The sequence below is a fragment of the Molothrus aeneus genome, chromosome 7 (assembly GCF_037042795.1).
Source record: "Molothrus aeneus isolate 106 chromosome 7, BPBGC_Maene_1.0, whole genome shotgun sequence".
Lineage (NCBI taxonomy): Eukaryota > Metazoa > Chordata > Aves > Passeriformes > Icteridae > Molothrus > Molothrus aeneus.
The window spans coordinates 16981778-16995841 of record NC_089652.1 but is presented as its reverse complement, the minus strand read 5'-3'; the positions used below and the strand labels follow the sequence as shown (position 1 = coordinate 16995841).

The 14064-nt window shown below is 39.0% G+C and overlaps 1 protein-coding gene across 2 annotated transcripts in view; it reads left to right on the top strand.

Annotated features, from left to right (window-relative positions):
• MTX2 (metaxin 2) overlaps positions 1 to 12401 on the top strand; it is a 29893-nt gene extending 17492 nt beyond the window's left edge. The window contains exons 4-10 of one of the 2 annotated variants that reach the window (XM_066553817.1): positions 5737 to 5809; positions 7116 to 7192; positions 7939 to 8031; positions 8695 to 8733; positions 9138 to 9263; positions 9859 to 9935; positions 11912 to 12401. In XM_066553817.1, coding sequence (XP_066409914.1) covers positions 5737 to 5809; positions 7116 to 7192; positions 7939 to 8031; positions 8695 to 8733; positions 9138 to 9263; positions 9859 to 9935; positions 11912 to 12119 — 693 coding nt within the window. In that variant the 3' untranslated portion in view covers positions 12120 to 12401. The other variant, XM_066553818.1, reaches the window with a different exon arrangement.
• Positions 12402 to 14064: the final 1663 nt, after the last annotated feature.

Below are 14064 nucleotides of genomic sequence, written 5' to 3'. Positions count from 1 at the left end.
CCTGAGGTCACAGAGCCTGCAGCTCATTTGGTTAAGATATGTATTAATTGCTTGTGCAGTCAATGTCCTTGTAAGTGGTCTTAACATATTCCAGGAAAGTGCTTTTAAAATTGTCTGTTCTTAGGCCTGAAGGACAGAAGGAAGTTTGAGCAATTTAAAATTGTGTTACACAGACCAATTGCTTATTTACTTCAACAAGTAATCAAATAAATGTGTAAATCAGACATGATTAATTGCCCTTGACAGATTTGTGATTTTTTTTCTCTGTGTGTCTATGAATTGTGGTTTGGTTTTTCTCTAGACAAAACATTAGCAGAAATTTGAACTTGTTGCTGAGTCTTAAACAAAAGCTTGGTACTGAAATGAAAATCTGCCAATCCCTTTTTTTTAAAAGAGAATAAAAGCTGGAATTTTTCATGATGAGGAATGCAGTATCAACATAATCAATCTAGCAGCATTGTGTTGTTGCTGAAAACATTCTTAAATCCCAAGCTATACAGGTACTGTTTGTGAGTGAAACATCTTTCATATAGTTCTAAGATGAAATTACCTCTGAATGAATAGAATCTTCATTTATCTTCAAAACCTCTGTGCTACCAGTGAATCCACTCTTTGTACATTCTACAACAAGAATTACATTATACCATTAGAGGCAGTGCCATGATGCAGTATAAAATAGATTGTTTTGGAGAATGAACGTGGCTTTGCTATAAATTACACTCACAGGTACAGAGGAATTTGTTATTTTGTTTAAAATAGTCACAAATATAATTAAGATCTTAATTTATGTTAAACTACACATGTGGCCATTACCATAACTGGATTAGGAATTTAATCTGTCACTCAAGCAATGATACTGAACAGTTTTCATTTATAACCTTAGACACACTATTTCAGTTACAGGGACTGCAGCTGTTTGATATGAAAACTGAATTATTCTGTAGATTTTTTCATAGGTTTTAATTTTAAAATGTGTTCCTGCAGTAAAGTAGAGAATAACTCTTTAGTTGTCATCACATACTGTCCATTGTATCCTCATGAAATAACATAAAATGAAAACAGAAAATGCATTTCACTCCTTCTTCCTAACAGTATGTTGTGTGAGTGCCTTTAGAAGGGCTGCTGAGTAAGAGATGGTTTGGAATGGCTCGTTCTTTATTAAAAACTAACCATGAATATATCTTCTTCAAATGAAGCCTGGACTGTGCCATCTGAAAATAGTGTTCCTCATGTGGCGACGTAAATTGTGAGCTATTTGAGTCTTGGCATAAGTAATTTCATTCTTGCCTCTGATCTCAGAAACTGCAATCTGGATATGATTTACTTCAAGTTGTAACTCATTTTTAATGAGTGTATGTGTTTGCTCATATGTGTTTTTCTGGGAGGAAGCTGTAGGGGAAGAGGAGAGCATTGTGGTGGAGCTGTGACAGGGTGATTGGCTGCCCAGCGCGTGTCGTGTGTCCGGCTGACGGTGTCCTTAGCTGGCAGGGCAGAGAGGAAGGGAGAGCAAGAGTGAAAATCACTCCTAAACCAATCAACTGTAGTAATAAATTAAAAAAACTCCTCTTTCCCTTCTCCTGTGCCTTCCCATTGTATTTCATATACAGCCACTTCCCGTATTTGTCATCAGAGGAGGACACAATGGAACCCCTTTCTTGCATTGTTCTGGGGGTGGCAGCAGCAGAGATGAGAATGTCAGTCCTGTGAGAAGAGGAGGGTGGGGAGGGAGGAGGAAGGGAAAGGTGGGCTGAGTTGTCCTGTGTCTGGCTGTGGTTTCTGGGCTTTTGAACTGTGCCAAATCAGTGCAAAGGTGATTGCTCTGATTGTTTTTCTAGATAATTGAAATCAAACATCCTACTTAAATTTTGAATTTTAAATTGGGTGGGCTATAAGAAGCAAGCTTTACATGGATTGTGTCCTTTAAGCAGTGCTGTTGTAAATATTCTTCATAATTCTGGCAGGAGGTGTCACCTGCCATGATTGAAATGAATGATAGGCATAAAATATTTGATTAATTTTGTAACAAGTGTCATCCCAAAGCTTCCTATCAGCCCTGTTTACATAGTTGCCAATACCTCATTCTCTCACAGCAAAAATACCAACTTGGTTGTTCCACCGTATTTTGAAAACAGAGTGGCTCATGCTCCTCTCTGTGATTGCAAGGCAGTTCAGTACAAACCACAGGCAGTGTGCAGTGGGCAGGAAAGGCACTGAGATGCTTCCCCATACTTTTCTTCAATTCATTGTCCACAACTCTTTCTTCCCTACTCTGTAAGAGTAAATATTGGGACCATAGGGGAGGACAGACATTATTCATCTGGTTGCTTCTGTTTGCCTTGCTCTCATCCCTTTCTCCTCATGGATGTGCAGAAACCTTCCATCTCTGTCTACAGCAAAGTCTCCCATTAAAAACAAGGTGCACAGGGGCAGTAGCAGCACTGTAGATGCAATGGTTTCAGCCTGGAAAAAGAGAGGTATCATTGCTAAAAATGTTTTTTTTTCATATTTCTTCCTTCTCTTTCTGGGTGTTAGGTAATGCTACAGCTAGAGAGGCTGGAAGAGTGTGAGAGAGGAGATTGTTAGACTGCAGGAAAAAGGCAGAGAGCATGTGTGGGAGAGAAACTGACAGACCCTATTAAGCCAAATCTTTATTTTTTAACGCCTTTATCTGTTTCTTACATTAAGCTCATCCAAAGAAAGGATACATTCTGTTCCTCTGATGCTGGAGGAGATCCAGCTTGAGGCCTGTAGGGTCACCCTCTTTGTTCTTTGGTAGTACACTTTTTTTTCCAGAGGAGAAGGGAGCTGGAAGTGTAATGCTGTTGGAACTACAGGCAACTTTGCGAGGTGGGACAGGCTGTGCTCAGTTAAATATCTTGTTTCTAGTTTTGCTGTTACTGTCTTGCTTGCCATTTTCTGGTGAATTTTCACAAGGGTGTCATTAACTAGATTGTATGTTACTTGGAATTCAGTTGGCCCTTTTCAGTCCTTTTTTAAGTTGATCAGCCAAATTTAGGATGTTAACAATAATCTCTGATGTACTAGAATGAGCCTGGGCCCTTGGTCTTTCAGATTGCTCAACTTCTGATGCCTTGTCTTTGAAGGGGTGTTGATATCTTCATAAATCTTCATAAATCTCAGTGAAACTGCACTGGGGTGGTTTCAGCCTTCAGTCTTTTGCCCAAAAGCACTCAGAGGAGCTGAGTACACTCCCATTTGCTCACAGAAAAAGATTTCTCTCACAAGAAAAGCAAGGGTAACTTGCCTGCTCAAACTGTGTATGTGAGATACCCAAAGGGAAACAAGATGTTCTGAGCTGAAGTAATCAGTGTTCCGTGGCATCTTTTATCAGAGTTGGAAGCCATGGTGGTCTCATACCATCTGCACACCAAATGTGCTGGTTCTTGACATTCTGTGTGAGTGGTCAAAAAGGGAACAAATCCTCCCTTGATCACTGGGCTAAAGCGTGTAATGAGATAAAGACTCAGAGAAATTGCTGCTTTGTTCTATATTCTCTCTCTAAGATTTCTTTGATCTGTTCCAGTTTCAACTATTTTGGTAATAGTTCATGCCACTTACTATCTAATATCAGTTATTGTCTAATATCTAGCATACCTAGTTGAATGCATCAGAAAAAAATTTCTGGCTGTGAATATTTATAGGGATCCATTGGTCATGATCTTTGTCCATGGTTTTTTTTCTAAAAGAAACTATAATTTCCATAAATATGGAATGCATTCACTGTGCTTGAAAAGTCAAAACCACCTGACTTGTTAATGCTAATAATTTCCAAAGCCTGTCAGTTACATCAGTGAAAGAATGTAAGTACTCATAGTAATGCAAATTGCAAGGCTTGTTTCTTAGACTGAGCCCTCCTAATTTGGGATAATACTGCTGTCTTTTACTGATTCACATGAATATTTTAGTTGACATGAAGGGTGTCCAGTGGACCATTAGTTCAAGCTGAAGCAAGAAGTAGATACTGGCCTACTTCTCTAGTTAATGATTAGTTAAGCAGTGTAGATTCAATAAGGATGAAAATTGTCTTATACTGTGGACCTTTCCTTCATTTTGCTGCAGAACATTTTGTAAGGAGCACCTAAAGTTGAGCAGGTCATGCTTTGGATACAAGTCACAGCTCATAACAAACAGATATACTGGTCTTTGTATTACCTGGGTTTCTATCTTTTAAAAGATGTAATAGCAGGGTTTGTTAAAAATTGTTTTCTTGGGTTGATTGTATTTTATATTTAGATTATACTATTAATATTACAGAGTAAATTACGTATTTAGGTGTATTTCATCACTCATCTTAAAGCCAATCCTAAATATAGACAAAGACTGAAGTGGAACAGGTCTTGGCATGGGGATGCTGAAGGGGGTGCTGGAAGAAGCCTTGTAAAGCTGCTGAAGGGGCAGCTCCAGTGGTCAGTGGTCACTGCTTCAGAACCTCGCAGGAAGACTGATCTGGTAAATTCAGCACTGGATGGGTTAATCCAGTTTTAAGCACGAATCATTCTTTTCAGTGTCAGTCCTAATGAAGCATTCATCAGAACTGAAGATGACTATTCCAAGAAAGTTTTCTCAGGTTTTTGATTTGGTGTTTACTTTAGGGACTTCTTATATTTATTTTTAATTTTTAATTTTTTAGTTGAGGGTAGACTAAATGATTTCTAACATTACTAGAATCTATGCTCTATTATGAAGAGTAGCGAATCTTAAAGTTAGGGTTTAGTTTGCTTTCATGTGTGTGATTAGAGTCTGAGCAGCTAAAGCTGTGAGAATGTGGTTTACTGCCAGATTCTGCTCTCTGAAGAGCAGGGAGGAGGCTTGTGTACAAAGTGCTGTGTTACAGCACTCTTTTTCTTCATGGTGGGAGCCTTGTTGCTCTAGGCCTTTTTTACCTCAAGTCACATTGTATAAATAGTTAATAGAATAATTTTGGAATCTGGACTTGTCACCTCTCTAATTGCAGAGACAAAATGAATGATAGGAGTGAGCTGAGCTGTGAGAATCTCTAGCAAGTAAGAGATTCCTTATTTGCCGTGTTCTGTCCAAACTGCAAATAATTGTCTTGACATTTTGGTATTTCAACAGAAACAGCCTATGGATTTTGTGGTAGTGGCAGGTGCTGACAGAAATTGTTACCCTCCTGAGAAAGCTTTGAATCTAAGAACACAGATAGAAGGAAATGGCAAATTTATCACTTATGCTCTCCATGAATCCCATAAATTAAAAATAATACTTTGTCCCAAACCAGACTTGTGCTTTGACAGTGTCACAGAGCAAAATTGTAATTATAATATGGAAAGGTGCCATATGTGTTTGCCATGTTACATAACATTGCCTTGACTAGCCAGCTTTAGCCAGGAGAAATGAGTATTGTGGTTTTTAAAAGGGGCAAAATGCCACTCAGTTTTGTACAGCCACAGCACTAATTGTGTCTGTCAGATACTGCTTCTTTGCCCATCTTGAAAAAACAATAAAAAATAGATGAAACTGCATTAGAAGAATTCCAGTCAGCATTTGAATGATAAATAGTTGTCTAAAGAAGTCAAAATTCCTTTGTTTTTCTTTTACTTACCCTTCCTCTTTCTTCCTAAGAACAGTATGCAAGGAGCTATACTTCATAAGTGTGTGCTGGGAGCCAGCTAACACAGGCAAATGCATGGAGAACACCACATTTGTTTGCCACTGGTGTATGAATGCTTTTCAAATGCGACTCTTTGTTTCCAGGCCTTTTTGCAAATGTGCAATCTGCCAATCCGGGTGATTTGCAGGGCAAACGCCGAGTACATGTCCCCATCTGGTAAGTGTGGCCTTCATTTAGATTACTGTGTTACACCTCCATTTTGATACCATGGCAACTAGGCCTTGTCTTGCTGATAACAGGCAGTGCTGCTGTGTGTGGGTTGCCTTTCCCCCTCCTCTCCAGAGCAGTTTCTCCTCTGCAAGCAATCAAAACAGTGAAATGCAAAATAACATTGGCACCATGTGTAACAGTACCTGTGTAAAGTGTTCACACAGCTCAGTGCCTGGTGGAAACCTTTTCTCAAATGCCCTAAAGCCGAAAGACATATGTGTCCTAAAATGGCTTTATTCTGCATCCAGGGAATATTCCAGGAAATGCTGTTATATTTTCCTGTTGCTGGAATGGAACAATACAGGAGAAAGGTTCTCTTTTGTTTCTCTGTGTGGGAGTTGATTGCCAGAATGCAGGAGACCAAATGGTGCATTTTCACTGTAAATGGTGACAGGTGATTTTAAATCTTCCTCAGATCCATGAGACTGTCTGGAAAAAAATTCAAACCCACCACCAAAAAGTTAAGTATTAGAAGGGTACACAGCCTGTTTTTGTTGGAAGTGACTGCTTAAAAATGCCCAGACACCAGCTTCAGAAAATTGCCTAAAAATCAGAAAGAATTACAGAACACAAGGTGCCAAGATCCTCGCGCTCTGTCCCAGATTTTTGTTATGTGAGGAGGCCCATATTTACTGGTTACCTGGCTCTGGCTGTGATTGCCATATGGAAGTGCCTGTCAGTATATGTCTGCCAGCTATATGGGTTCTACTGCTGGTACTGATATTTTTGGTTAAAGCAGTGAAATTAGGTGATTTAAAAAATACCCAAAACCAACAGTTGCTTGGGAGGAGTGAAACCCATGCAAAAGCAAAATATGCAGGTATATGAATTATTTGTTAGTAAATAGAGCTTTGAAATGCTGAATCAAGGCACACAGGAACATCTTGCATGTGCAGGACTAGGACTGGTGACACTTACATGCTATGGCTTCTCTGCCACTCACATCTCATGTCCACACTTGCTGGCATTTGATGTTGTAATTTAGGTCTGAACACTTCCTTCTCCTAAAAACAAGGAGAACAAGAGGGAAAATGATTCTGCTTCAATTTTAAATGTAGGCAGAATTACATGTATTCTTTTTGCCCTTTCTTTACTCCTGGAGCCCTTTACTGTTTTTACTCACTTTTACTCACTTACCTTGTTTCCTTTCTTTATATTGGTTTAATGATAATTCAGAGAAGGTTTACATCTGTTCCCTTCTCTTGCCCCACCACCTCTGTCTCATTACTCCAATACCTTTCTCCTTTTACAGGCAAAGTACCCTTTATTCATGTGGGAAATCAAGTAGTATCTGAACTTGGACCCATAGTCCAGTTTGTAAAAGCCAAGGTAAAAGTACATTGTTTTCATTAATTATGAATGTTAATCCTGCTTAGCATTGCACTGATTTAGTGTGCTTTTCTGGAATCTTACTAAATTTGTTAAAACAATATAGGAATCTAGTACTCTTTTAAAAGACAGATATTATGGAACAGGAGTTTGTGAGGTGAAAATATTTTTCTTTGTAATTTCCTCAAATTCTCCCAGTAAATTCTATGCAGAATAGCTGCATTCCAGTGCCAGTTTCTGAGACTGTTTTCCTACATGCTTTATCTCTGGGTCTCAAGGTCTTAAGCTTAGAATTGACTGTTTTAAATCCTGAAATGTCAGATACTGTTCAACTTTGCCTTTATTCTCCCACCCCCAGCCCTCCCCTCTATTTTAAAAAATGCCATGTTTTCACTGAGAAGTTGAATTTGTATCACGGATGTAAATTTGTGTTTACTTTGTGCTATAGGGGTACACTAACCAGGAGGTTGTGTGCTCAAAGTGTGCTCATCTATAACTGATAACAGTCTAAATTTCTTGTAGATTAGCTTAGATTCCTTATGGATTAGATTAGTTACATAATGATGATTTGGTTTTAATTGTAAAGGATACTGTATGTAAAAATTTCACATGTAATTTTTTATTGAACTATGCAAGAGAATAGGATCTGAGCCAAAGCTCATTGATGTTTAAGGTCCTTGGGTCATATGTTGCTGAATATTCCAATACCCATTCTTACATGTGTGTCTTTTTTCTTTCCCCATTAGGGCCATTCTCTCAGTGATGGGTTGGATGAAGTCCAAAAAGCTGAGATGAAAGCCTACATGGAATTGGTCAATAATATGCTCTTGACAGCAGAGGTACAGCAAACCCTAGTAACTCCACACCCTGTAGGCAAGAAAGCTTTAGGATTTTTCCCTGTAGTGGAAAAAGTGTTGTTCCTAAATTAGTTCATCAGCTTTTGAGGTGAAATGACAGGAACAAATTCTCCTACACTGTGGATTGCTTGCTGACCTGTTCCTGTGGGTTTCCCCTCACCTGTGTCAAGTGTGGCACACAGCTGTTGAAGTAACTGACAGAAAATGCCAGTGGTTCCTGGGGTCCTACTGCATCCCCTGGCTGGCCAGCCACCCCCTGTCACTGTCCCACTGGGATCCTCTGTGCTGCCTGTCTGTGGCCAGTTCAGGTGCCTCAGTGCTGGTGTGGGAGCAGTGTGGGAAGCACTGGGAGGATGCAGATGGCTGAGGAGTGAGGGCTGGTCACCTGTGCCTGGGGCTGGGTGTGGTGTGGGCAACAGGAACAGACTTTTGGTCTCAGCCTAGTTTTGGGGCTGGTAAAGTAAGGAATAGCAGCTGGGCTTTTGCCTTCCAGTTTTAATTTCTTTTGTACATCAAAGGTCTATGAGAAGAAATGAAATGGAAGTTTTAATCTAATTTAGAAAAGAAAATTCTACTAGTGAAAAATGATTGTCTCTGTATTCTCCTTTATTAGGGAGTTTTAGTAAGTGTTCTTTCTTTTCCTAGCTCTATCTCCAGTGGTGTGATGATGTTACAGTAGAGGAGGTGAGTGGTTCTGCAGCATTCATCTTAATTAAAATTTAATGAGAAAACACTTTTGCTCACAACTGCAAGTCCCTACTCATAAATGAAACATGGGGGTTTATACCATTAATGATAAAGTCTTTTCACTTTAATTTCACTTTCATACACATTTTAGGGAAGCTGTGTTACTGGAGGGAGCTGACAGCAGAATAGATACAGGTTTTGTTCATGTTTCTGAAATAATAGCTTTAAATAGTTATGCTGCAAACAGTGGGTTCTGTGCAAATAGTTAGAGCATACACACAGCTGCTTTTCTCTTCTGCAGCTCCTTTTCTGAGAGAAATGTTTAAATATCAGCTGTTTTGTTCAAGAGGTATCTGTATTTCTTGCATTATAACACAGTACCTTTCTGTTTTTCAACACAGATTACTCACCCCAGGTATGGCTCTCCTTACCCCTGGCCTCTGAACCGCATTTTGTCCTATCAGAAGCAGTGGGAGGTTAGGAGGAAGATGAAAGCCATTGGATGGGCTGGGAAGACACTTGAACAGGTAACTATGAAAAGTGAACCTTATTTCTTTAATTTCTTTTTTTTTTTTTAATAGGCATATGAGAGTAGTATGTTTCTGAAACAGATGTAGTGAAATGTATGTCCTGTACTTTAAACATTATCAGGAGTCAGGTATTTGCCTCCAGCAGCAATAAATTTTAAATTATGTGCAACTTGATGGGGTCCAAGGAAGGATGTTTTGCCATGACTGTACAACTCTGTCAGTGTTAGTTTAGGCCATAGTCTGGAAAATAGGTTGTGAGTTCTGTGCCCTGCTTCCTGTATGATGCTGATAGGCACTCTTTGTGGGATCGTGGCAGGTTGTGGGTTTTAACTCAGTACCTTTCATTAAGCTTAGTTGTAAATGTTATGGGAAGCACTTAATCAGAGTTGCCTTGCATCAAATGTTAGATTAAGTAACACTTTGGTACCTGCCTGCTGTGTAGGTTTGACTGACTTTAACTGCTTTTGGTATTCCAACATGTTACATTCCTTGTTGCCACTGTCAGTGCAAATAGAATAAGGAGGTTATTTCTTGCAATGGTGTTACTTCCTGACAATATGGATTTTTCTTTCTTTCCTGTGTATTTTGATAGGTGCTTGAAGATGTAGATCAGTGCTGTCATGCTCTCTCCCAGAGATTAGGAACACAACCATATTTCTTCAATAAGCAGTAAGTTACTTTTCATTGAAATACTGCACCCAGCAATATGAGATATAGGTATATAGCCACATACATACAAATGTATTTATATGAAAATCCTATTTTATTTTAATGCTGTGTGAGTAGTTGCAAAAATACAAATGTGTGACTGGAATCTAAACATGAAATTTCAGGAATAAGTATTTAAAGGTTTTAAAGGGAAAGCCTCTGGAAGTTTGTTGTATTTATGATTTCATTTTACTTCTGCTTGTCTTCTCTGCAGATTCTACCACAACTTATGTAGGCTACAAATGTACATTTTTATATAGTTAGTTTCTTATTAAAAATGATACATTTAAAGCATTACTTGAATTTCTGGGGTTAACATTCTCTGCTAGAGGAGTGAATGTATGTTGTGCCAACCTGATCAGGGCAGCTTAACACGAGAAGCAGTTCTGAATGAACTGAATTAGCATGAGGGTGTCTGAGTTCTAACAACTGGGGGAAAGGCTAGCTGATCCACAAAGGACTAAATGCAAAGTGAAAAACAGGATTCACATTGCCAGGAGAGAAAAAAGAAATTACCTGACCTCTATGGAATGTCCTCTGTTCTCACCAGTTTCTTTTAATTGCAATATGCTCATTAATTTTTTTTTCCTCTCCAATAATTCACAATTTTGGAAATTGCAATATGCAATTAAGTTACACACTTAAATAACATCACATTAGCTCCCCCTTGTCCCCTGTGCACAGATCAGTCTAGAAATGCTCAGGTCTGGATTTCAGTTTACTGCATTTGAACAGGGAGATGTCTTCAAATGGCAGCATTTGGTTACTTCTCTGCATTGTGGCTTTGCCCCTTAGTCTATTCCAAATTGAGACTAGTTGGGTAGTCTTAATTCAGAGTATACAGAAATATGCCTTACAGAAGATGACTTTAAGGTACATCTTCTCCTTTGATTATTAAACATAGTGTATATTAATTTTTCTTTCTGTATTTCTAAAGAATTGTAACTTGGGGAATTTGTGTTGGTTGGTTGTTAACCAGACTTTTTTGCTGGTTTCAACCTTTAAATTTTTTAGCTGTCTGAAATATGACTAAGAAAATCTGTGGTTTTAGTCCAGTAGTTTTCAGTCTGTGACTTCTGCGAGTCTTTGGGAGGTAAATAAGAAAAGCAGCCTGTTTCTGACAGATTAAAGTTTGTTATGCAGAGGTCCACATCTCCACTGGAGAGTGCTTAGTGATCCACAAATCAAAAGGGAAAAATTTTACCAGTTAGGAAAGCTTCATGCTGCATACATTGAAGGTTAGTAGAGGGGGACTCTGAAGTTATTAATAGATTTGAAAAAAATTGATTATTTTAAAATGGACTACTTACATACATGGACTACTTAAAGGTCCAAGGTGACAATTCAGACAGGTCATCATACCTAAAACATTCCCAAAACACCTGTTTTCTTCTGTGTAATCCCCTTTCAGAAAAGGGATGTTTCCAGAAGCTGCGACCATGGAACTCCCTTTTTTGTTGGTCGAGTAGTTCCAAACTGTTGCAGAGCACAAAAAAAGGAATGGGAGTCATAAGCTTCCACTCATCTCCTTTTTTTTCCCCCCTTGTGAGATAATAGTTGGATTTTTTCAACACACATCTGCAGAAGAGAAAGAAGAGCCACAAACCACCTGAGAAGCACTTGCCCTTGTTACAGGACTAAAAGGCGGAGCATGGTTTGAAACTAGATCAGTAAGTCTCTCTGGTCTAAGAGATGTTATTTCCACATTTCCAAGCTCCCTAAAGCAAGGAAAATGCCATCCTGAGAACAAGCAGAGTTCTTAATACACCCTTTAGACAGATTTCATACATTTGGTTTAGCCTTGCTTGATTTCATCCCAATTCTTAGGCAGTATGACTAGCTACAGGTTACTCAGCACGGTTTTTCTTGATCAGGACTTGTCTTCCAAAATACCTGTTCTTTTTTTCTTCTTCTTTTTTCTTTTTTTTTTTTCCCAGACCAACTGAATTAGATGCTCTGGTGTTTGGACATCTGTTCACAATCCTTACTACTCAGCTAATCACTGATGAACTCTCTGAAAAAGTGAAGAACTACAGTAACCTCACAGCATTTTGTCGGCGAATAGAGCAGCAGTACTTTGAGGGTCAGGAGAGAGACAGCGCTGCAATTGCAGCCCGATCTTCCAAGAGGTCCCTGCTGAGATAAGCGTGGTGCTTGGGCTGGATCATGTCATAGTTTTGGTTTTATCATTGCTCTATAAATGGATTTTGAGAATGGAGATGTGTGTTAGCTTTTTGAAGCTGCCAAGTCATTCTGGAGCAAGAATAAATGTTCAGTACAGTTTTTGTGTTGTAGAATATACTGTGCACATTTAAGCTGAAATGTCTGTACGAGTGTTTCCATTTTAATAGCCTGTATGCCACTTACTGTAAAATGACCTCGGAAAAATATTATATCTGTTTCAAAAAATAAAACACTGAAAGTTGATCCCTGATCTTTCTAAATGCCTCTTTTAATAAATTTAATTTCTGTGTAGTTCATGAATGGGATCCATTTGACAGGACACTTGGAAGAAAGTTGTGAACTAGTTACAATTACTAGGCTGAGAATGAAAGTATGCATTAGAGATCTTAATGTTTGTCTGCCTCAGCTAAAACTTAATCAGAAATTGTGGGTGAAAAAAATGTCTTGGAGCTCTGTAGCACACAATTAATGTGAACTTATTCAGTCAGTTCCTGTTTTTGTGTCAAAGTACCTTCTGGGTGTCAGTCCTTCATCTTGTGTGTGTCTTGCCTCTGCTTTTATCTTTCGTTCACCTTTGGTTTTTTGATTATAATTTTTTTTCATCCTGTAGTTTCCCAGTTTTAATCCCCAGCTTGTCCTGCAATGTGTTTAAGAAACTAATTTGCTAATTTTGCACACTAATGTAAGTGTCTGCCTCACTGTTTCCACTTCCAGTATGTTGACATTGCTTGTGAACTTTGATCTATCTACCAGATGTGGTTCTCATAGAAAAAGGAGTCACTGTGAGCCTGTGGCTGGCATGTCTAGGTCCTTCTGCCTCCACATTATTCATGGTACATGTAGCCACAATGATACAGGAGTAAACAAAGAAATATCACTGTGGTGTTCCAAAAACCCTGGCAACTTGGAACTTTTCAAGGGAGAGTTCTTGTGTGCAGGCAAGGACTGATCTGACTAGTATTATTTCAAGTGCATTAAATGGTGCTGCTCTGTTCTGCTGTGTCAGTTGTACTTGATGCTTTTCCAAAAGCACCACCAGGAACATGCTGGTGGCAGAAACAAACCTTGTGCATTCAGGAAGTCATGGGCACAACTGGGAACCAGCTCAGGCTGTTTGGCTTGTTGGAACCATTGTGTTCTTACTTTGAAATATGTTCATTTGACTATATGCTTCACTGTAAGAACACTTAATGGCTTGAACTGGTTATAAATGGTTATACAATGGTCATGAGGTTTTGGCTGCTATTTCCTTCTCTCTTAAACTGAGCAGAAAGCAGCTGCATGCCTTGGACTGGCTGCATCTCCCATGACAGGCTCCTGAACCACTCCTGCTTACTCACTGCTTTTGTCGGGATTGCTCTTGCCAGCTGGACTGGAAAACAGAGCTGAATTCTTACTGCCTGCTTTTTGATATAACAGTCCTAAGTCCTACTGCAGCCAAATCCACTAAGTATCAGTGTATCAGGGTGTCTTGGTCTTTCATTAAACCACTCTTGCCAGGAGAGGCAGATTGCCCTTATCCTGCATTTCAGTCTTGGAATTTCACGTCTCTATGTTGAATACCTTTTGAAATTAAACCCCATCAGCTGTTGACTGCTTAGTGGCTATTTCTACTATCAAACCAGTTGGTAGCTGAGAACCCAGATATTTCTTTCAAACTTGCTTTTTTTTTTAAAGTTTGGAGAGAATATTGTGATACACGCTACTTTGAGCACTCAGACTAAAGTTAGCATGCTGTGGTGATGAGGAAATCCTGTGTGAAAACTCAAGTATCTTAATCCAGAGTAATTAAACTGGTCTTTTACCCTCTTGCTATTTGCAGAGCACCATTCACGAGGAAAGATTTTAAGCTAGCTTCTGTTGTTTTCACAATTCTGCTACCAGTAGACTGAACTACAGAACTAAT